This window comes from Candoia aspera, chromosome 13 (assembly GCF_035149785.1).
Source record: "Candoia aspera isolate rCanAsp1 chromosome 13, rCanAsp1.hap2, whole genome shotgun sequence".
NCBI classification, from domain to species: Eukaryota; Metazoa; Chordata; class Lepidosauria; order Squamata; family Boidae; genus Candoia; species Candoia aspera.
The window spans coordinates 10206473-10228250 of NC_086165.1; the positions used below are offsets into that span (position 1 = coordinate 10206473).

Genomic DNA, 21778 nt, shown 5'->3' on the forward strand with positions numbered 1-21778 from the left:
AATTAAACTTATGCAAACTGAAGCTAATTTTCTGAAAGAAAAATCGTCCCCCAAATTACCAGGATAACAAGATGGTATATTTGAAGTGTGATGCAGCTTTGAAATGCTGCCTTCTTACATAGTCAAATGCTTGATCCATTTTACAGCCAAGTTACTCTAAGCTTCGTTGTTACGCTATGGAAAGAATGTTCTAATTTCCCCCTTTTCGTCTTTGCTTTTTCTTAGCAATCTTCTTGGGTGTGGAAAGAATGGAGTCAGCTGCTTTGATCGTATCATTATATTGCTTTTCTATTTTGAAATGGAGCAACTCACAAAAACAAGTATGCTTCATCACGAGACCTCACAGAGAATTCTTCACACCAAATTGAAGAGCCCCAACCTGTACAGATCACCTAGGTGATACAGTTGAGCTGCCCAAGCAGCTATTTCCACAGGAGGTTCGAACCAGTCAGGCTAACAAAAGCAGCATTGTGTCATTGTAATGTTGTATACATTGTGACAATGCACCCACATCCAAAAGGGACAGAGTTTGCAGTGAAATGGCCCAACACTTTTATTATTTTGATGAAAGCCAAAAGAGCTGTAGATGCCCATGTACGCAAGCTAAATCTTCTGTGTCAATTTTTGCAGAGACCCTCTGCAATCAGGGTTCAGAAAATGGGGATCCATGCGCAAATAATCTAACCTGGTCTAAAAGAGCTTCTTATACTTTATATCCTCTTTTTGGGTTGGGGAGAAGGGGACAAATGACCTGGAATTATGAGTGACATTCTAAATGACAAAATGGACCTGGAATTATGAGTGACATTTCTAAATGACAAAATGGAAAGTTTCTACTCACTTCACCCCTTCCCAAATGTTAGATCTGGAAAACACAAACTTCAGAAATAAGTCCCACGTCATCACAACACCGCCAATAAAATTTCTTACTCTAATGACTGCTGGAGCCCGCATCACTTATCAGTAGACAGATGTCAGCACAACTGTATGAGGCTGCAGGCAAGATAGAAGGCAAATGTGATGAATCTGGAGTAGTAGTTGTGCTCCAGGCAGACCCTTCTTTTTTAATGCTTCACCTGCTAAACCTCAGGAAGTAAGAGATCTCCAAATGCCCATTTGTTTGGTTCCACACATTCACCAGCCTCCTTTCAGCACAGCATGCAAAAGTTCCAAGCATTCTTTTTTCAAAAATAAAATCAGGTGTGAAACTGAAGAAGGCTCACCTTCTGCTTATAACCAACCTCTAGCCCCCCTCCATTTTTTTTGTCCCCCATCCCCTGCTTCCTGAGAAAATATGCCTGGGAAAATCATAACTAAGGACAATGCCTGTAATAATGTGCAGCCGATCACTTGAATTACCCTGTCTCTTGTGCAGGAAAATATTCATCCTTTTTCCAGCACCAAACTGGACACTGAACACATATCAACCATTCTTAGAAATTCCCCCCAACCTGGATGAATCAGCCTTTTATTCTTTTGAAATCCACTTAGTGAGTGTACCTCGGAAGGATGAAGAAATTGCTGGAGAAGAACCATTTGGATGTGCCTTACAACTTCCCCTTCCTATTCTAGCTCATTAACTGTAATAAGCCCTAGTCTAGCCTTCCCCAATTTGGTATCCTCCGGTTGTAATGGAAGGAGACCTCTAAGTATTCCCAGCCAATTTTAACTGCCATCTTACCCTTCATCTTCCACAGGGGTAGAGAACATGTTGCCCTCAAATGTGGCTGAACTGCAACTACCAGTAGTCCTAGTTTGCATATCCAACAGCAAGAGTGGCTAGGAGTTGGGTTCAGCAACATCTAGAAGGCTATCAGTTCATCACACTTGATCTACCATCTTTGAAACATGTTCAGTTACTGTACTCTGGAAATATAGAAGGGAAAGGATATGACCCAAGGGTGCAGCTCTAGAATTCGGGGAACCATGGGCAAAAAAGCTCCTGTTGGGTCTCCTTCCCAGGTCAAATTTCCCATTCATCCTATTCCAGAAGGAGAAAGCAAACTAGTTGGAGGCAACAACTGGAATAGACAGTAACAGTCAGGAGAAGCAGCACCAGGTGGAGCTGGGGATCAATAATTCTCTCCAGTTAACTGATTATCTGATGCTGGTCTGCATGAAGATGCCAAGCCCACCAAATTTGTTCAATTTTTTTCCTTTAAAAAATCCATGACATAGCTGAGGACACAGTGTTCCTCAGGTTCATTTATATATACACAAGACAATAGCTGTCATTGTTGTAGTTGGCAATAAGAAAAATGCTGTGTCTGGATTGTCATCTAGCACAACAATCCTTGTGTTTTTAGGCTGCAATTCTCAACTCACTTCCCTGTAAGTCTTACCTCTTTGCACACATTTGTAGGCTCCATCAGCAAGCAGACAAGCTCCAAAGGAGGTGCAAAAGAACTGGGGGGTCTGCTTACAATGACTATTAGATATAATCTACGATATTCCTTCTAGCAACAACTATAGGGGAGAAAAGCAAACAAGAAAGTGATTCCTAGATATCTTCCTGATAGGCTTTCTTTCCATGTTTGGTAAAGTTTTGGAGACAGTCATGCAGCTCTTCTACCTGCCGTCTTCAATGGGACAGTTGAAATGAGGACTGTAACTCAGGCATGTTTTCCTAAACTCCGTCTCCTTCAATTGAGATTGGGGAGGGAATAGGGAAGTCAACACTTCGGATCAAGCATCAAGTGTTTAATAGCAATTATTAAAATGCATATTTTCTGTACTCAGAATCTCAGATTTCCTGGTACAAACTGTAATTTGTTAATGATCTTTCTGGATTAAAATAGAACTAACACAAATATAATTTGCTACAAGATTGGGGGGAAAAAACCCAAACCAAATCTACTAAAGAGTTATTACTCTGACTGTTATCCTCAGTGACCAGGAAACAGACAAAGAAGTTATTCATAGTTGTCTTGCCATATTTCTTATAAATGCTTCTTTAGCTTTATGTATATGTTGGTTTACAGTATTTGCACACCAGTGACTCCACGTGGACCCTCAGCAGTTTACAAGAGTGTGTATGTATGCATGTATGCAAAATCCACATGAAAAAGACTCATATATAAGATTCCCCATTAAAAGATCCCCTTCAATGCTTTTACAAGAACCATATCTACACACTCCCAAGTAAATAGGTACAGGTACTCCTCATTTAGTGACTGCCTCAGACAGCAAACATTTGCAGTTATGATGGTGATGAAAAAAGTAACTTTGCAACCAATCCTCACATTTATGACCTCTGCAGATCTGTAAAGCAAAGGAAAGCTGAAGTGAGATGGTAAGCAGAGTTGTGGTTTCACTTAGCGACCGCTTCACTTAACCAAGTTGTTGGTCCCAATTGTGGTCACTAAATGAGGACTACCTGTAGATGATTTGCAGCCTAAGATTGCAATCCTACACACATTTAGTTGTAACTCAACTGCAAGGAAGTTTACAGGATTTCCTTTTAAGGAGACATTCATAGGAGTAGGATGTGAGTCAGCACAAGCCAAGAATCTGAAGTTTTCATAAATATAAGCACTTTCTAAAAATCCCCAATTATTAAGATTTAATCATGGCAATATTCTAATGTACATTTTATTGACTGCAGAAGGAATGAAGTTTTGCCTGGGCCAATTACATGAGGTAATTATTTGAGTATTTCCATCTGGCCACAATTCTATGTAGGTCCAAATTTTGTAGAACTAGGGCCAAGCTAAATAACAATACCACTATACAGACTAGAATTTAATGTAAACCACAAAATGTTTGTTTAGAAAATAAAAAAATGGAGCACAAAAAAGCATACACTCCTACAATGACTTTCTCAGGCAAACAGCAAGTGGCCTTGTTACTAAGGCCATGTTTGTTAAACTATGGTTTACTAAATAAACTGCAATGCCTGAATAAACCATAACAAACATCAACCATATTCTGTGGCTAATACCGTGTCACAGAATATGGCTAATACTAAGCCACAGAACACTCATAATGGGTAAGTTCAAACCAGGCCAAAACCAAACTATATTATGCTTAGTGCAATATATGAACCTCCACATAGAGGAAAACTAGAGTCAGTTTTATTGCTCACTTGAACAATAAGAAGTTGCAGGGATAACATTATCCAACTGTCTCCTTCTGAATACTGGAAGCTTAGGGCTGTTTTACTTTCAAATATATATAAGAAGAATCCATCATGATCAGATCCAAAGCCTGTACACTCCAGCATGTCCCTGCCAGTTTGGCCAACCAGATGACCTTGCTGGAGCCCACAAGGAAGATATACCAACCACGAGCAGGAAGGGGCAATTTTGCCTAACATGTGGTCACTAAAACACATTCCTCTGATACTAGGGATAAAAACTAGCTCACCCTTCATGCTAACATGTGGTTTAAGTGTGCTTTATTAAAAAATAAACAATGGGTTCAGTTTGCACAACATGTTAAGCCATTGGCCACAATTTACCAATCAGAACTGGTTGTTTTTACCCAAGATAAATCAAAATTAAAGAAACAATAGTACGGCATCGTGTGATGTGTGAACACAGCCAGTATATAGCCATTGTGGCACATATTGGTGTAGTGGTTAAGGTGCTGGCCTAGAAACCAGGAGGCTGTGAGTTCCTGTCCTGCCTTAGGCATGAAAGCCGGCTGGGTGCCCTCGGGCCAGTCCCTCTCTCTCAGCCCAAGAGCCAATCAGGCGTGGTAGGAGAGTTCTAGTCCCGCCTTAGGCATGAAAGCCGGCTGGGTGCCCTCGGGCCGGTCCCTCTCTCTCAGCCCAACCCACCTCACAGGGTTGTTGTAGGGAAAATAGAAGGCAGGAGTATTAAGTTTGTTCACCACCTTGAGTTGACCGCAGTATATTTTTAAAAAGTAGGAAATAATAATAATAATAATCCATTATAAGCCTTTGCCTCTGTTAACTGGTCTAATCTCTTTTAAAGTCAAGGAAGTAGAGAAAATATGCTTGAGGAAGGAGATTTCATAATTCAATTATGTCCAGGAAAAGGAAATGCTCCTTTTTATCTCTGTTGAACTTCTCACTACACCATTTCACTGGATGAGTTCTGGTTCTTACCCTACGTGAGGGAAATAAAATAGCTTCTATCCGTTTTCCTCCATACCATGCCTAACTTTATTTATTTTTAGCTATATAGAAGAAGAGTTAATCCAGATTCAGATTCCTGGTTCATTTTCCCCCCACCGTTGTAATCTTTCCTCTGAGGAGAATTTGAGTTGTCCTTTTCCGACTCTGCAACCACATCTTCAAAGTGAAGTGACCAGGATTTCAAGCGTGATTGCTTAATTGTTGTGTAAACACAAGTTTGAAACCCTACTCTACCCGGTGGCCATTCTGCTGCTCAACTTCAGACCCTCCAAGGAGCTCTGAGGCCATATAAGATCCTGATGTGTCACTGTAATAAGAAACAGAAAAGAGACAATTAAATGACTTTTCTAAGAATGAAAGGCAATATTGTTTATTAAATGACAAATTATCTCATACCTCCTGCCAAACAAGCATGATGAGGTTTAGCCACTATGAAAAAAGGGAAAGATGATTCACCAATTAATCAATGAAAAGCCTTGATGAGTTGCTATTAATCGCCAGAATTTTTTAAGGACCGTAAACCTCATTTGATCCAACGGGCAAAAGTAGGACAACTCACTCAAGTTATGAATGAATGTGTTTTGAGGCATCTTCTAAACTGCATGGTGTAGGACTGCATGGTGTAGGACTGAAATGTTGGGAGAACTTTACAATGAAATTAAACTAGATGACTTCAACGAAGAGACAAGTAGTAACAGCAAAATTCACCCCAAACTTCACTTTCCAACTTTATATTAAAATATCACTTTGATCATTTATCAAATATCACTTTGATAAATGTTGTTAACTGGTAACAAAAACAGCCTTTCCCAATGTGATGCCCAGCAGATGTTTTGGATCTTAACTTCGAGAATCTCCCATTGGCTGAAATATTACCGCAGTTGACATTCAACACATTTGGAAGGCAGCAGAATTGAGAAACATAGATATAGTACAGGAAGTTCCAAAGATCATATGTGTGAACAGGACACTATAAAACCTGGGCCGTTCATTCTGGTAGAACAAATGCTGCATAAAACAAGTATTAAGTTTATGTCATGAGTAGAAAGGAATAAATTCTCATAAACACGTCAAAATGAAAATGATAGGATAGTGCGACTGATGATGTTACCTAGTTGGGTAATGAAATGTCTGCAAGCAAACAACCAAGCTCAGGGAGCACCAAGGACTCTACAGTTCAGTCCTGAGCTGCAGATATGCTGTTCTATTTTAAATGATAGGATATTTAAAATACTTTTGCAGGTCATTGCACATCTCCATGTTGCTATAGGAGAGTCATGTCTTGTAGATATGAAATAGACCTTTCGCAATTACTGAAAGGAAGGGACCACAGCTCGGTGGAGATATATCTTCTCTTCAAGAAGGTTCCAGGTTCAAACCCTGCCACCTGCAATCTGATCAAGACTGGTTTTGGTTTAGCTTGCAAAAAACTGAGCCAAATGTGGTTTATTCAACAATTAAAATTAACCATGGCTCAGCATGAGAACCAGGTCAGAATGCATTATTTGCAAAAACCATCTTTAACTCTCAACTAGCAAGAACCGCTTCCTATTCCTTTCATTTTACCGCATTTGCAGTCATATGCCATAACCAAAGAAAAAAGAAAGCCTCTATCAATGCTAATGTGAGGAAATGATGAAAAGCAGAGACATAAAAGAGAGGAAAAGGGAAAAGTGGTAGTGCCAAAACATTTTCAAGTCTAATGGTGGATGTTTGCTTCAGATTTTCAAGCAATATTTTTTGAATTTTCAAATCTGGAAGTTCACCAATATTTGCTGGGGGCTTTGATGAGGTTAGAATATTATCAGAAATGAAGAAAAACTATGGCCAGTTTAGAAAACAACAACTAGTAGGGTGAAATTGAATGATTTATTAGCTCAAATAATTCAAATCTGCTAAAATGCATCTGTATTATGTTCACAAATAATTGACTGGATTCGAAAAATAAATAAATAAATATTGAATAAAGCAGCACGGGAAATATTAATGAGAAAAGCAATACCGTACAACAAAAACTAAAGGTCTAATTTTTAAAAAGAGGGCAGGAGAAATAATCCCTAACAAAAGGAGCTGGGAAAAGATGCTTGCCTCAAACTCTTTTGTTGTTGAGTAATGGCTGTGGAATTTGGGGCAAATTAAAAGTAAACTGGAAGGCGTTCTGTTCCTTAGATGTCTGTAAAGAGGCTGAGCTGCATAGGTTAATAAATCTTTCCCTGTCTCATCTCTGCATTCTAAACATATGTATTGTAAAGCAGAACAATACAAGGGAGACCAAAAGGATCAACCAAAAGGATCACTGGAGCAGATGTATCTTTATGGCAGCTCTCCTCAGCAGTCAGAGAACATACATTGTCCTGTGTCATGTCCCACACATGGCCAAATCCTCATGAAATGTTACCAACCTATCAGAAACTTGCAAAATGTTAGGCAAGTATACCTAAAATTGCATGAGGTCCTGGAGGTGAGATTGCGCATGCAGGGAGAGAGGCCATGCACATGCACAACTATTCCCCTGAAAAGACTGCTAATGCTTCCATTAAGTCAAATAAACAGGGCTAAGGTTTATAGCAAGAATAAGAAAATGAAGGCAAAGCTGACCATTCATGGAACTTCACAGGTCCAAGGGAAATCATCATCCATTTGACCCTTCCCACACCACTTCTTTTTTCCCTTCCAAAAGTAAATCTGCTAAGGAGAGAAAAATAAAATTACTGAAGTTTGATAGTTGGAGATCATAGCATCACCCAAAACTACATTATTTATACTTTCTCCCTAAAAAAGTTAATGGTAGTCCTCCATCCACTTTCAATGAAGAAAAAGTAGAAGATGATTTCATGTGGATGCTTGCTAATTGAGTTTCCTCTCCCTTTAAAAAATCCTGCTTGTAGACAAGTATGGAGGGGGAGTATTTAAAAAAGAGAGAGAGAGAAAGAAAGGATACAATGAATAGAACTATAAGAGTTGAAGCCCACCATCTCTAGATAGCGGGATGAGTCAGGAAACATGCTGTTAAAGGAAGATGCCAAATGGATGGCTACAAGCACAGCATTCCAAAACCAGGGCTGGGCAACCTGCATACCAAATCAGCCATAAGTTCATCTAACTCAAAGTTGAGTAGCAACACCTCCCTAGAATTTCCGGCAGGAGTTTTGCTCATCCACCTCCATATGCCAAAGACTGAATCTGGGACTTTCTGAGCACAAAACTGGTACTCTTCCAGTAAGTTATACTCATTGCCATAATAGCCAACTGCTATGAACCACCACAGAAACATGGAAGTGTGCAATTAATTTTTTTGGGGGGGGGGGGAGGGGGAGAAATGCAGTGATGGTCTGCAGCACACTCTCTCAACTCACATTTTGCCCATCACAAGAATGGGCTTTTGTAGAATTGCCAGTTAATTCAGACAGATGAAAAGCCTGCTTTCCCAACTTCCAAAATCTTGTTTCCTTTGCCCTATTTTGCAGAGTTGGGTAATTCTATCCATGGAGTCTTTTCAATTGCTCCAGCTCAAAGTATTTGTTCCTGTCCATAAGAAGACTGTATTTACAGAGCCAGGATGGCACACACTTTTCCCACACGCTCCTGAACCCAGGCACAACACCTACACAAATAGTAAACTAATCCAGTCTGGACATTTTTTTTCCACATTGTCCTGAGTATTATGATGCTAACCATGCATGCTCAATCTTCTCGTTTAAGTAAATAGGACCACCCCCTCTGTTTTTACAGTAGTGCTTCATGGAAACCATGTGTCTGGCCCTGAGCATAAAGAATTATAAAAATGAAAGCCCCAAACAAAACAAGAACAGCAATTGTTAAGGCTGCCACCTTCTTTTCTGGCACGGCTGCTCTACCCTTCCCAGCTACAAAGCATTTGACCGAGCCAGTGAAAGATGTGTTTTGCAGCTCATGGGAAGAAGTCACTCAGGTCAAGGTAAAATCTGGAGAAACTGTAATGCTCAGGGCTCAACAGCCCACCTATCTCACAGCTGGCTTCATTCCTTGACAGTCTTTCCTTCTAAAAGTTATTTTAGTTGGGGAGAGACTACCTTAGAGCAGAGCTTTCTGACACACATCTACTCATGATGATATTCAGCCTCCACCAAAAACAGGACAAGGCAAGTGTTTTTCAGACCAAAAACCACATTTGGCCTTTTGGAAGGGTGCACTCCACCCCAAAAAAGACCATGCCAGAAGAAAGAAAAGAGGGAGGGGGGGGAAGGAAATGCAATTCTATTTCACTGAACTTTAATACACATAAAATTAATTGCATACCCTTATTTATGATGATGGTAATGTTATTAGGAATATTTGTATATATGTAATAGCATTCTTCTTGTGCCATCTTAGAATTAACAACTGGGCAACAGTGTCTTTTGGATGACAGATTTTTGGGCTCTGCGTGGCCCTGGGGTCTCAGACTATCAAATTCTGAAGTAAAACAAAAGCTGTAGCCATCTTTGGAGAATTGCACGAAATATTGTCATCTCTATCTGCTGTTCTCTTGTCTGTACTGTGTAAGTTGGTTAGAGATAGACTCTATTGCAGTGCTGGATTTAAACTTGCTTCTCCATTAAAACCTATTCTCTTTAAATCCCTCTGGCTAACTCAGAAAATAAATCTTCATCACTGATGCTCAGCTGCCATCTAGTGGGTATGAAGGAAAAGTGTACTTTTTATTGTTTTCTATAACAAAATGGATGGTGATGGCTCCTGAATCGATCCAGAAGTTCTTGACTATTTATATATTAAAATGGAATTTTAGTATACTCTGAAAAGTTATGAGCAAAAGCAATTATTGTTTACAAGCTTTCCAGAAACACCTATTGCCTATATTCAGAAATGCAAAGCACTTTTTTTGCAACTGACAGCTCTAGTTATGTAGACATTTAAAGCAAAGTTTTAACCAGTTACATTTAGTCTCCCCATTTAAAGCACACCAGAAAACCAAGCATGCAACTCTGCTACTCGAAGCAAACAAATTCTTCTATGATGTTCTAGTTAGTTTAGAGATGACGGTCTCTCATACAGCTGAAGAAGCCAAGAATTTTTTAGTTAATTTCTACATAAAGAAATATTCATCTCAAGATAATAATTTGGAGGAGAGTTTTCTTTTCCCCTTGCACCTATTAACAAAAATCAAATCCTCTTGCACAGAAACAAGCATATTTTTAATTAGCAGCATTTTAAAAGCTAAGAACCCATATCTGTATGCTAGCAGTATAGAACAGTGTTTCTCAACCTTGGCAACTTTAAGACGGGTGGACTTCAACTCCCAGAATTCCCCAGCCTGCCATGCTGGCTGGGGAATTCTGGGAGTCGAAGTCCACCCGTCTTAAAGTTGCCAAGCTCAGGGAACACTGGTATAGAAATACCAGGCTTTCTAGCTGGAAAATTTCAACTACCTTGATTATATGCCACAATTTCCTCTACTGTGCGGGCATCCAGCTACGGGAAATCCTATTTCCTTTTTTGAATATTGGGGAGATTTTAGGGGGTCCTAAATGTAGTTTGTTTTCCTCCACTTGAATTCATGGAACTAACCTCTCTTACTGAAAGATGTATCTTTATTGGACAAGAACACAGAGGCACCACCATACTCTATTTTATTCATGTTGCATTTTTTCCCCAGGCATGTCTTCAACCAAAAATTATAAACATCCTGAATTTATAATGATGAGCCCAATTTCAGCCTTTAACCAAATCAGTCTTTTGTTAATTGTCCAAAGCGGAACGTCGGGGTAAAGTCTCCGTTTTCATTAATCCCCAGCCTAATCCCCTATCCAGACAGTCAGTATCTACCTATTTTCTAAAAACAGCTACACTAAATAGATTCTGAAAATCCTTTAAAGTTTAGCAGCGACCAAACCGACCCTCCCAAACGTCGTCACCTCGATGGCGTCACTCACGGAAGCCCACCTGCATTAAACTATTAGAGCGCAGTCTCCGCCCTTTTTTGTCATCGTGCACCGCCCATTCGGGGGCTTCATCCAATCCACAGCCTGCTCCTCCTGCCCGACCCGACCCCTCCCTTTTCGGGGTGGAGCGTTCAGATCCCTTTTCCAATTGGACCAAAAGAACAGCCACTCGAGCCCGCGACCGGTCCAAGCAGTGTGTTTGCATTGATGGGCAGGGCGACCAGCCAATTACGTACTGCCTTAACCCCCGCAGTCCTTTTCCAGCAACACGTTTTATCTATTTTTTTTTCCCCGTTCCATCCTGTCTGCTAAGACAGAAGGAGACTCCTCGATCCCCCGCCCGCCTTCCACGGCTTTGATGAGGTCAGTATTTAGGTCGCTACTTTGTACCCGTTTATCTGTCAGTCAACTGCACTGAACACCCTTCGAATGCCTTCTGCCTAGGCTCGCCTTCCCTCTGATGTGGGCTGGGAACTCGGGAGTTGTAGTTCCAATGCACCAGAAGGGTCACAGACTGAGGGAGCCACGTGCGTGTGGGTTGGAAGGAGTTTATGTTTGTGTATATGTTGGAAGGCTTTGTTGCGAGCTGTACGGTTGTGGGGGGTATTAGGGCGTTATTTGCAGAACACCACCTCCTTGTTAACTGAGCCAGGCAGAGTTTGCTCCCTTGAGACAGTTTTCTGCGTTCACACAACGCATTCGATTAGGCAGGGGGTTCATTGCCTTGTGGGAATGCAGCCTTTGCTGCTGAAGTGCCCAAAGCTGCTTATCCTGGCTCATGCTCTTGGGCCCCCTAACCGAGCCCTATTCCTGGGGACTACCTGGAACATATTTTCTTGGTGACAATACGTAAATATATTAAATAAATACATACATACATACATACATACATACATACATACGGATGTGGTTGGTTCCAGTCTTCCTCAAAATGTGCTTTCACCTTTCCAGTCTAGCCTACAGTCCTGGGCTAGAGTCGCTGGGAGTTGGGCAGCATATAAATTTAATATGTAATAATCATAATTAGTCTTTCATCTATGTAGTAACCAGATTTCACTCTGTTTTATTTGAGGCGCATCAGCCAAGTTCTGGGGAATGTTGCTATCTTGGGGACAATCTAGTTTTATTGCCCTAATTCAGGGTTTCTCAACCTTGGCAACTTGAAGATGTGTGGACTTCAACTCCCAGAATTCCCCAGCTAGCCTTGCTGGCTGGGGAATTCTGGGAGTTGAAGTCCACACATCTTCAAGTCTGAGTTGAGAAACACTGCCCTAATTGATGGCCTCTTTCCAAGGATCCCCACAAGAGGCTTTCCTATCTCCTACTGTCTGACCTTTTTCAATTAGAAATGCCAGAAATTCATTCTGGAATGTTCTCACCTCAACACTGTAGTTCCTTCCAAGTTGCCAAGGTGAAGATGCAGTTAAGTTTCTCTTCAGAAGTTTGACTAGGACTTCAGGCTGCTTGGAAGGTACGTCCTCTGAATTTTCTGGTACTCCCATTTTAAGGGCAGCTTGTGGTAGTTGATAAGAGGGAAGTCTGCTGAATACCTGGACAGCAAGCCTTCAGAATCCTCAAGGATGAGCTTTGGGTAGTTCAAGTGTTGGCACCTGAGCTCTGATCATGGTGTCCTAATTGATGTATCAATGCAGACACCTTGCCACCTCTTCTTAACACTGTTTTGTTCTAAACTATTCAGGAACCTGCCCAACCTATTCATGCCTGCCTCAGAAGATGGCTTTATTAAAGCTGCTCCCACCGGATCCGGAAGATGAGGGCACTCAAAGGTGCAGACTTGGGCCTGCTGCATTCACCTCCCTGGATGCTAAGCTGGGCTCTCTGATCAAGATCACCTTGCCCAGTGGCTGTTGCCTGTGCAGTGCCTGGCCGAGGCATGATTCGGCTGATGGCTACTTGCAGCTCGACCTCAAATGCAGAAGTTGGGGCTTAAGGGAAAACCAGCTACGAAACCAGACTGTGACCATGGACCATTTGAGAGTGGTGGCCTGCCCTGAGCTCAGACAAGTGACGGTCCGAGTCATCTTTAAAAACCCCGCCTCCAAAAAAGTCATTCCTGAAACAATGCTGCAGGAAGTGGTGCGAGAGCTTTTGAGAAAGGCCTGTGTCGCATGCCAACACGTTGTGACTTTTCCCCCAATTCTGGGCAATCCTGTGGAGGGCGTTGAAATATTGTCCATGAAGCCATCCACCACAGAAGAAGCTGGCTTGATCACTCCCCGAACCAACGTTAACATTAAAGAGACTATCACATTGGACAGATATAATCGCCTGATGGGAGACAGTTCAAAAATCCTGGTGGCTGGCTTGGATGAAGTCAGCAGTGCTTTGAAAGAAATGATTGAGTTGCCTTTGCGTTTTCCGAACACTTTTAAAAAATTAGGCCTTTCAGTCCCAAAGGGAGTTCTTTTGGTGGGACCGCCGGGAGTTGGCAAGACGCTGCTGGTAAAAGCGGTGACTGGAGAAGTCAGGGCCTGTCTGGTGTGTCTCAGCGGCCCTGTTGTCTATGGTTCGCGGCCTGGTGAAAGCGAGGAGAACTTGCGACAAGTCTTCAAGCAAGCAAGGGAACTCTCCAGCGAAGGGCCCACAGTCCTTTTTATTGATGAGATTGATTCGTTGTGCCCCAGGCGCGGAGCTACAGGTCATGCCCCTGAGCATCGTCTGGTGGCTCAGCTGCTAACTCTTCTAGATGGATTTGGTCAAGATGATGGCCTGGTAGTTGTAGGGGCAACAAACAGGCCAGATTCCCTGGACCCCGCATTGAGGAGACCAGGCAGGTTTGACCAGGAGGTAATTGACCGTTGTTTCTTCAGTCCCTCCAGCAAGTGGTTGGTGCTTCATATTTTGTGGGAAGAGATGGTTAGAAAAAGCCATGGGCTATGAGCTGTTGGATAAAGGCAGTACAATGGCTTTAGAGCTGGCCCAAGTCATTTTGCTGTTTTAAGTCAAAGGCCAAGTTGGTGCCTCCTTCCTATTCCATGTGCAAAACTTTCTCAACTAGCAGTTGACTCTTGTGTATGGTCTGATGGACAATCATCCTCTGCTTCTTCAGAAGACAACAGGCAACTTAGGGGTGCAGGTGGGGCGCTATGTATCTTTCTCCTCCGATGCTTCCTGCCACTCCCCCTGAGGCTATTGCTCCATTTTGCTTAATTGTACAACCAGGGCTGCTTCAAATGAATGTACTACTTGATATTCCATCTTAATTCAGAATATGTACGATACTCATATGAAAGTAAGTGCAGTGATTAGTTTCAGTAACTCAAGGCACACTGGCCCTTGTTTTCATCCTCATGTGCCTTTGTGAGAGCTGGTTCAGATTAAGCTCTGCCTTGCCCTGGGTTACACTAGCATCGGTGAGTGCTAGAAATAACAAAATGCCTATGTTTTCCATCCTTGCTTTAGATTATCATTGGGAGCCCAACCCTTAAGCAAAGGAAGTCTATTCTGCAGCTGATTACTGCTGGCATGCCTGTGTCAGACAACGTTAATTTGCTGGAACTGGCAGAAATAACAACTGGTTTTGTTGGGGCTGACCTTACATCACTCTGCAGAGAAGCTGCAATGCAAGCTCTGTTTCGTAATTGCACAGTAAGAAGCTCTTTCAAATTTCTTCATGTGGTGTGTTCTCTTTTCTACCAGGATTGTTCTGTTGTGAATTAACTTGGCCTTCCTCACTGGTGATATCCAGATGTGTTGGATTCAGTCTTTACGCCTGATGTTCCTTTTGTTACTTCTACTGATGCTTTGAAGGCCAATCCCAACTATTTACACAGAGAATGTGTTCGTACATTGCATAAAACCATAAAGTGGTTTATTTGGTTTTGGTTTAGCATCACAGGAGAATCCTGTTGCTGTGGTTTGTAAACCTTGTTTTATGGCATAGCATATTGTGGGAAACCAGTCAATTGTGACTTTTTCCACAAAGTACCCAGTCTGTTTCCCTTCCTTTTTAACTCCATCATCCCTTCCCCTCCCCACTACATTGTGTTAAATTACAGTTATCAGGAGAAGCTTGCCCAATTATTTTAGCAAGGTGGCGTCTATATTTATGTTGTCCCAAACTATTGTATATATTAATGGAATCCATTTTTCCACCAAAGCGGAGTAGATGTAATCAAGTGATTACCCAGATTATCAACTAATTCTAGATTAACAGAGATGTTAACAAGTTAGTAACTTCTTTTTGTTGCCCAAAGCAAATCAAATTTTTCTATTTCTGTGTGCATTTCTCTTCAGGATTCAGTTTGCCCTGTTGAGATGTCAGACTTCCACAAGGCCCTGAAAAAGATTCAACCATCCTCTTTCCGAAGTGGAATTGGGTTAACAGACTTCAAGCCTGTTTCATGGGATCAGATTGGTGGCCTTGAAGATGTGAAATTAAAATTAAAACAGGTAGACTTACAGAGCAGAGTCTTGAACAAAGACTACTATTGATGGTCTCCAAAGAGGCAAGGATTCCTATACTTATTCATTGCATTTGTGTAACCCCAATACACATACAGTAAGATCTTCTCTTTGAAGTACCTAGTAGAATCCATGATGTTACTTTGAGAGCTAGTGTAGGCTAGGAAGAAGGAAATGTTTTCCACCCTCCTGAGCTTACTAGGTAGTTTCACACTCTCATCTGCAATATGGCAATAATAAGCCTGACTCACTCTACAGCATGCTGGCTGGGGAATTCTGGGAGTTGAAGTCCACACAGCTTGAAGTTGTCAAGGTTGAGAAACACTGCTCTACAGGATTGGCTGACAACAGTCTTTGGAAAACACACTGAACTCTCTAAGTCAAAGGTTCTCAAATAAAGGTCTATGGATCACCGATGGTCTCTCTGAACTTCATTCAGATGATTTATAAAAAGAAAATATAACAAGAATTAATATCTGAAGTTGATTCTGACTTTTTTTTTTGTTCTGACAGTGCAGATTGAAGCTGTTTTGACTCAGGTTGGAAGATCAGCAAATAGGATTTTCCATTTCAAGGTGTTTGGGGCACCTTGTCTTTTCTTCCATGTAATTTTACTTGGCTATCTGGTAGAGCTATGATAGGAAGCCGGTAAACTGGATACAGCAAAGCAGAGGCAAAAGATTTGCTCAGAGATGAAAAGTAAAACTTTTTAGCACAAAGATGTATTCGCATGGCTTATAAATATTCAGTGGACTCATTTGCTTCCTACCACTATGGCACATGCACTTATTACCTGGAAAAATTAGTAAACTGTAAGCAATGTTTTAAAAATAAATTTGTTGCTGTGCTCACAAAGCAGGCTAGAATTCAGAATGAGAAGATGTTCACGCATCTTGCCAGGGCACAGTATGATGTGTGCGAACTCTGTCCTAAAGCCATGGTTTATGATTTACCATGTGTGACTCCGGGTAATTGTGGATTGTTCATGAAGCTGGTTTGAAGATGGATTGCCTTGTAGGATTTTGTACCATGAGAAATTAATAGAAAGTTCTGTTCTTTTACTGATTTGCAGAGTATTGAATGGCCAGTAAAATTCCCAGAAGCGTTTGTTCGGATGGGGCTGGCCCGCCCAAAGGGTATCCTTCTCTATGGACCATCAGGTTGTGCAAAAACGATGCTTGTGAAAGCCGCAGCATCCTGTTCTCATTGTTCCTTTCTGTCTGTGAACGGTGCTGATCTTTTCTCACCTTTGGTTGGAGACTCAGAGAAGTCTTTGTCTCAGGTTTGGTTTTCGTTCTCAGAAATCCATAGTCTTTGAGGGAAGAGGGCTCGTGTTGGCCAATGGAATGGTTCAGACATAATCACTCTAGGCCCATAACAATCAGATTATGGTTTCATTGTCTGGTTTGTAGTTTGAGATTATAGTTTCTCAGTTTGGATGTAATAGAATACTGTGTGATCTAAGGAAGAATTTAATGTTGCAGTTTTGGCAGACAAGAAAACAAAAGTGCAAAGAAGGTTTAGGCCAGGGTTCCCCAAAGTGGTCATTATCGACCTCCAAGGGTTGATGGGCCTTCCAAGGCGTCTATTATTATTATTCATAGTACTATTAGTTAAAGTAGTATTTATTAAATTATTTTCATGTAATAAATGTTTGGGGGTCGATGAACAATCTGAAACTTCAAGATGGGGTTGATGAGCTGAAGAGTTTGGGGACTCCTGGTTTAGGCACTACATTCAATACTTTATTACACATAGGAACAGACAGATCACATTTACACATAACTGTAAGCTGGAACTCCTGGTTAATCTTGATTAAATGGTATGCCTAGCCTATTTGTCCTTTTTTTCACCTGACTTTTCAGGAAGGAACAGCTTGCTGTGCTATCTAGAATTGGTTTGTGACTTTCAAACAAGCCAACGTTTTTCAATACCAGAAAGCAAAGGATGTTATTGGTTTACAAATCCTGGCTTATTTGGGAGCAACAAATTGGATTCAGGTAGATGTAATAACAGAATTATCCTTTCTAATTAGTTTTTCCTCCTCACACAGCATGGAGCCAGCAGGCTATGTAATGAACCCACTGTTCATTCACATATGGTCTGCCTTACTGTTATGCGCATGTAATCGAGCCTACATTTTTAAAAGCTGTGAATCTGTTCTCTTCATATCATAAACTTCAGCCCTGCTGAACAAGCTTGGCTTTTAATGAAACCTTGAGTTAGAATATTTTTGAGATTATCTGTACGGATATACCTCATGGAACCACACATGTGATCGTTCACATACAGTAGCTGAAATATAGCTTCAGTATGTACTAAGGTTAGTCTACATTCTGAAAATTATTTTGACTTGAAAAAATAAAGACTGAAAGTATGCAGTTTTGTTGTTTATTTCACACCTGATATACTTGATATGCTTGGCTATTTGATTTTTCTCTTTTTTTTCCCCCTCCAAGGTATTTCGTCAAGCAAGAGCAAATAGCCCAGCAATAGTCTTCCTGGATGAAATTGATGCTATCTTGGGATCCCGATCAGTGACTAACACTGGGTGTGGAGTCCATGAGAGAGTTCTTTCTGTCCTTCTCAATGAGTTGGATGGTATTGGAGTAAAGTTAACTGAGCGAAGAGGAAATAAAGCAGAGGTGGAAAATGAGAGTCGAGAACTAGCTGAAAGTGATAAAGAGGTATATAGATAACAAGTAACCAATGTTAATTGGATTTTTATTTAAGATGATTCTGGAATTCCTCTCTTGTAAGATCACATCATTCTACCCTGTTGAATGAGATAGGATAAAGTCTTTTTTGTCTCTTTATTTCCTTAGCTGACATCAAGTATTAAAGCATGCCGGTAGGCTATCTAAAGCCAGGAAACAGCAAGGTGGTTTAAATAGTTCAACGGCTAACCGTTAATCATTTCTATCAACTTACTAGTTAGAACTTCAGGAGGTTTTTAACAAAGATGTCATAGTTGTCGCTGCAACAAATAGACCAGACCTGTTGGATGATGCCTTGTTACGTCCAGGCCGTTTAGACAAGATCATCTATGTTCCACCACCAGATCAGAAGGTATGGCATAAAACTAGATGAATTTGAAATCAAAGTTATTGATTCTAAGTATTCAGTTTTTAGTAAAAAAAATGGCATATTGCAGTGGTGTAGCTCATTGCAGACATCACTGTGAGAACTATGAATGTGTTCTAAACATGTCTCCAGCTTTCTCTTCAAAGATATTGGCTGGATTTCCATATCATCCTAAGCTGTGGTTATTTAACTGTAAATTTATTGAATAAGTCACCACTTGCTAGATTTACATAATAGTATATGATAAATTCTAATTTACAGAATATAGTGACTAGAGCCACATAACACACTAAGCAAAGAATAACAAATGCATTTGGCTAACCGAGATGTGTGACCCTCTCACCCTGTCAACAGACCACCATTAAGGAAAATATAGTTTTGTACACTTGTGTAACCCAGGTGTCATCCATGCCACCACATGCTTGATGAACACTGCAGGCATTACCACTTTGTCAATTCATTGGCGGTGTTTGCTTTTAAGAGTGTGCAGATCACAGCCTATAAAGTTAGTCAAATAACTCTGCCTCTTTTGTGATGTCTTTTACAATAGGGAAGGCTTTCTGTTTTGAAAATCTGCACGGAAAAAATTCCAATAGATTCTGATGTCTCCCTAGCAGATATAGCAACTCAAACTAATATGTTCTCTGGAGCCGACCTTGTGAATCTCTGTAAGGAAGTAAGTCATTTTCTTGTTAATTTATAATGAATCGTTGACAAGATTTAAAGAAAGTGGGGGACAGACTAGCGAACTGGCATTTGTTTGTGTGTATTTATGGCATATATGTATATTCATTTATGTATGAGAATGATATTTTATATTTCATTTATAATGAGCATTTTTCCCCATCTCTTAGGCTGCTTTGCTAGCATTGCAAGAGAACAAAGTTGAAGCAACAGCCGTGAAATATAAACATTTTGAAAAATCCCTGGAGACTGTAAAGTCATCATTAACACACAAAGAATTGGAATTTTATGAAAAACTGTTTAGAATTCAGTAATGTGATTTGCAAAATGGATATATACCAACATACACCGGTATGTTCAACTTGGACAATAAATTAAAGATCTGTAAAGTGGGGGTGGAATAATGAAGGAGTGCTAGCATATATGGATGATTGTATTTATTTTAAATATTTTATGCCACTTCTCCAGAATTGTTTAATGTATGTACCTCTGCTTCTCTTAGGATTCTAGTGGAACTTGATTCCCATGTTTTTCAGAGAAGTGAAAGATTTCTTGGGGCCATGGATGGACTCACTTTCCTCTTACTTTAGTCTTGGAGAGGGGTTTGTTAAAGCCACTGACTAGATTCTTATCTTGAGCTGACAAATGTTATAGTTTGGCTTAGCATGTAATGGAATCCAGCCATGGTGGCTTGTAAGCTATGGTTTATAGCTCCGCATTAAGCCATAAAAAAATAAGCCAGGCAATAATCAGATGTTGACTGAGTTTGTATTACATGTTAAACTAGAAATCATGGTTTACGTATCATAGGATAAAGCCAGTATATATCAGAGTATAGTTGAGTTCACAGCGTACTAAGCCAAACCTAACCAGAGTATGTGATGACCTCCAGTGTTGCAGGAACTATTAGGCACTGTGAATGGACTCACATCAGACCCTATTCTTGGGTTTAGATATTCTCTGTTCATCCATATTTCTAAATGCAATTCAGATTATGCTTTGGAACAAATCATGGATCACTGAAAAATCCAGAATTTGCTGAGTCCCTACAGTATGCTAAATTATAGACTGATCTACAAACCATAATGGTTGAGGTCAGACAACATGCTAACCCCAAATGAAATAAACCAGATTCCTGTTTAGTGTGATGGATGAACCCCATCATATCCAAGAAACTGACTTTGGATAGGAACTAATCCTTGACTTAATATGCTGTCAAATCACTCAGGAAAACTAATCACAATACTATCAATTTTAGCGTAACAGTAAGTGAAACTTGCTCCAAAAGTATTATAGGCACCACTTATTTCATCATTTTTGTAACTTCATATGACCGATTTCTGTTATTCAATAAAAGGAGTTACTAAATGGAAGGTCTTCACTTGTCATTCATATCTTTTTGAGGGATTCTTAGCTAGTTCATCGATTTTGCTACTAAGAGGTCATTGATTAGCCAGGCAAAATACCTTTATAGCCAATTGTTACTATGGTATGTGGAAGGAAAGAGAAGACGACGACTAGCAGCAAGGTGGATGGACTCAGTTACAATGGCAATGGGTGCACCATTGGAAGAGCTGAAGGACCAGGTTAGGGATAGATTGTCATGGAGAAACTCTATGTGGTCGTTAGGAGTCAACAACAACTTGATGGTACATAATTATTATAGTATGAATGAAAAAATGGAGTTTGAGAAAGCAGAAGGTGGTTAATCTCAGAGGGGATTCACATAACTGATGTACAAATAACTAAAATGAACAACGTCTATGTGCCCGTGATACAGTTCTGCTCCGTGGGCTGCACTGGCTCCCAATGTGCTTACAGGTACAATTCAAGCTGTTGGTGATCACCAATAAATCCCTCCCCAGTGTGGGACTGGATTTATTTGCAGAACCGTCTCTTCCCATTTGTGACTACCTGTCCCGTTAGGCATGCTGTGGGTCCCATTGACCGAGTGCCATCTTGTGGGACCCGTTCCCATTGCAGCGCCTGCCCTGTGGGACGTCATCCCCCCCCCCCCAGATTCAATAGGCCCGACCCTTGCAGCTTTTTCAAAATCTTTGAAAACATGGGTATGTCCCTGGGCTTGTGGGTGGGGTAGTGAGTGAAAGAATGGTTTTTGCCCTGGTGGTCTTACAAATTACATGTGTTGTTTTGACGTGGTATACTGTGTGTTTAGATGCTGTTCGCTGTCTAGAATTGCTACAGCAAGGTGGGCGGCCATAGAAATCCAGTTCTTCGTCACGTTCATCATCTACCTGTCTATGATGTTCTAGGGCTAATTAAAAAAACAAACCTGAATAACCCGATGAGTAGGCCCTATATTCTTAGGCCTGGCTTTGGGGCAGTCCCTTTTCTGGGGCGATCCACCTCGCAGGGTGATTGCGAATGGGGAAGGCAGGGAGGAGCAGCTGCAACGTCCCTCGACTGGAGCTGAGGAAGGAAGGCAAGAAATTGAACCAGCTGCTTCCAACGGACTCTCCCCTCCATGTTCCGGCTGCCGCCTTCTCCCTCTCACTCTGGGACTGACGGGGGGAGAAGAGGTGCCCCTCCGCCAGAAGCCAGA

The 21778-nt window shown here is 41.0% G+C and overlaps 2 protein-coding genes across 2 annotated transcripts in view; one reads left to right on the top strand and one right to left on the bottom strand.

The window, feature by feature from the left end:
* Nucleotides 1–21778, bottom strand: part of LOC134504781 (nicotinamide riboside kinase 2-like) — a 256317-nt gene that overhangs the window by 152193 nt on the left and 82346 nt on the right. The window lies entirely within an intron of this gene.
* Nucleotides 11415–20583, top strand: AFG2B (AFG2 AAA ATPase homolog B). The gene is made up of 9 exons (XM_063313966.1): nucleotides 11415–11555; nucleotides 12722–13830; nucleotides 14446–14661; nucleotides 15280–15435; nucleotides 16520–16729; nucleotides 17907–18134; nucleotides 18382–18516; nucleotides 19082–19207; nucleotides 19386–20583. Exons 2-9 carry the CDS (start codon nucleotides 12757–12759, stop codon nucleotides 19527–19529), a joined length of 2289 nt encoding a protein of 762 aa, XP_063170036.1. The 5' UTR covers nucleotides 11415–11555; nucleotides 12722–12756; the 3' UTR covers nucleotides 19530–20583.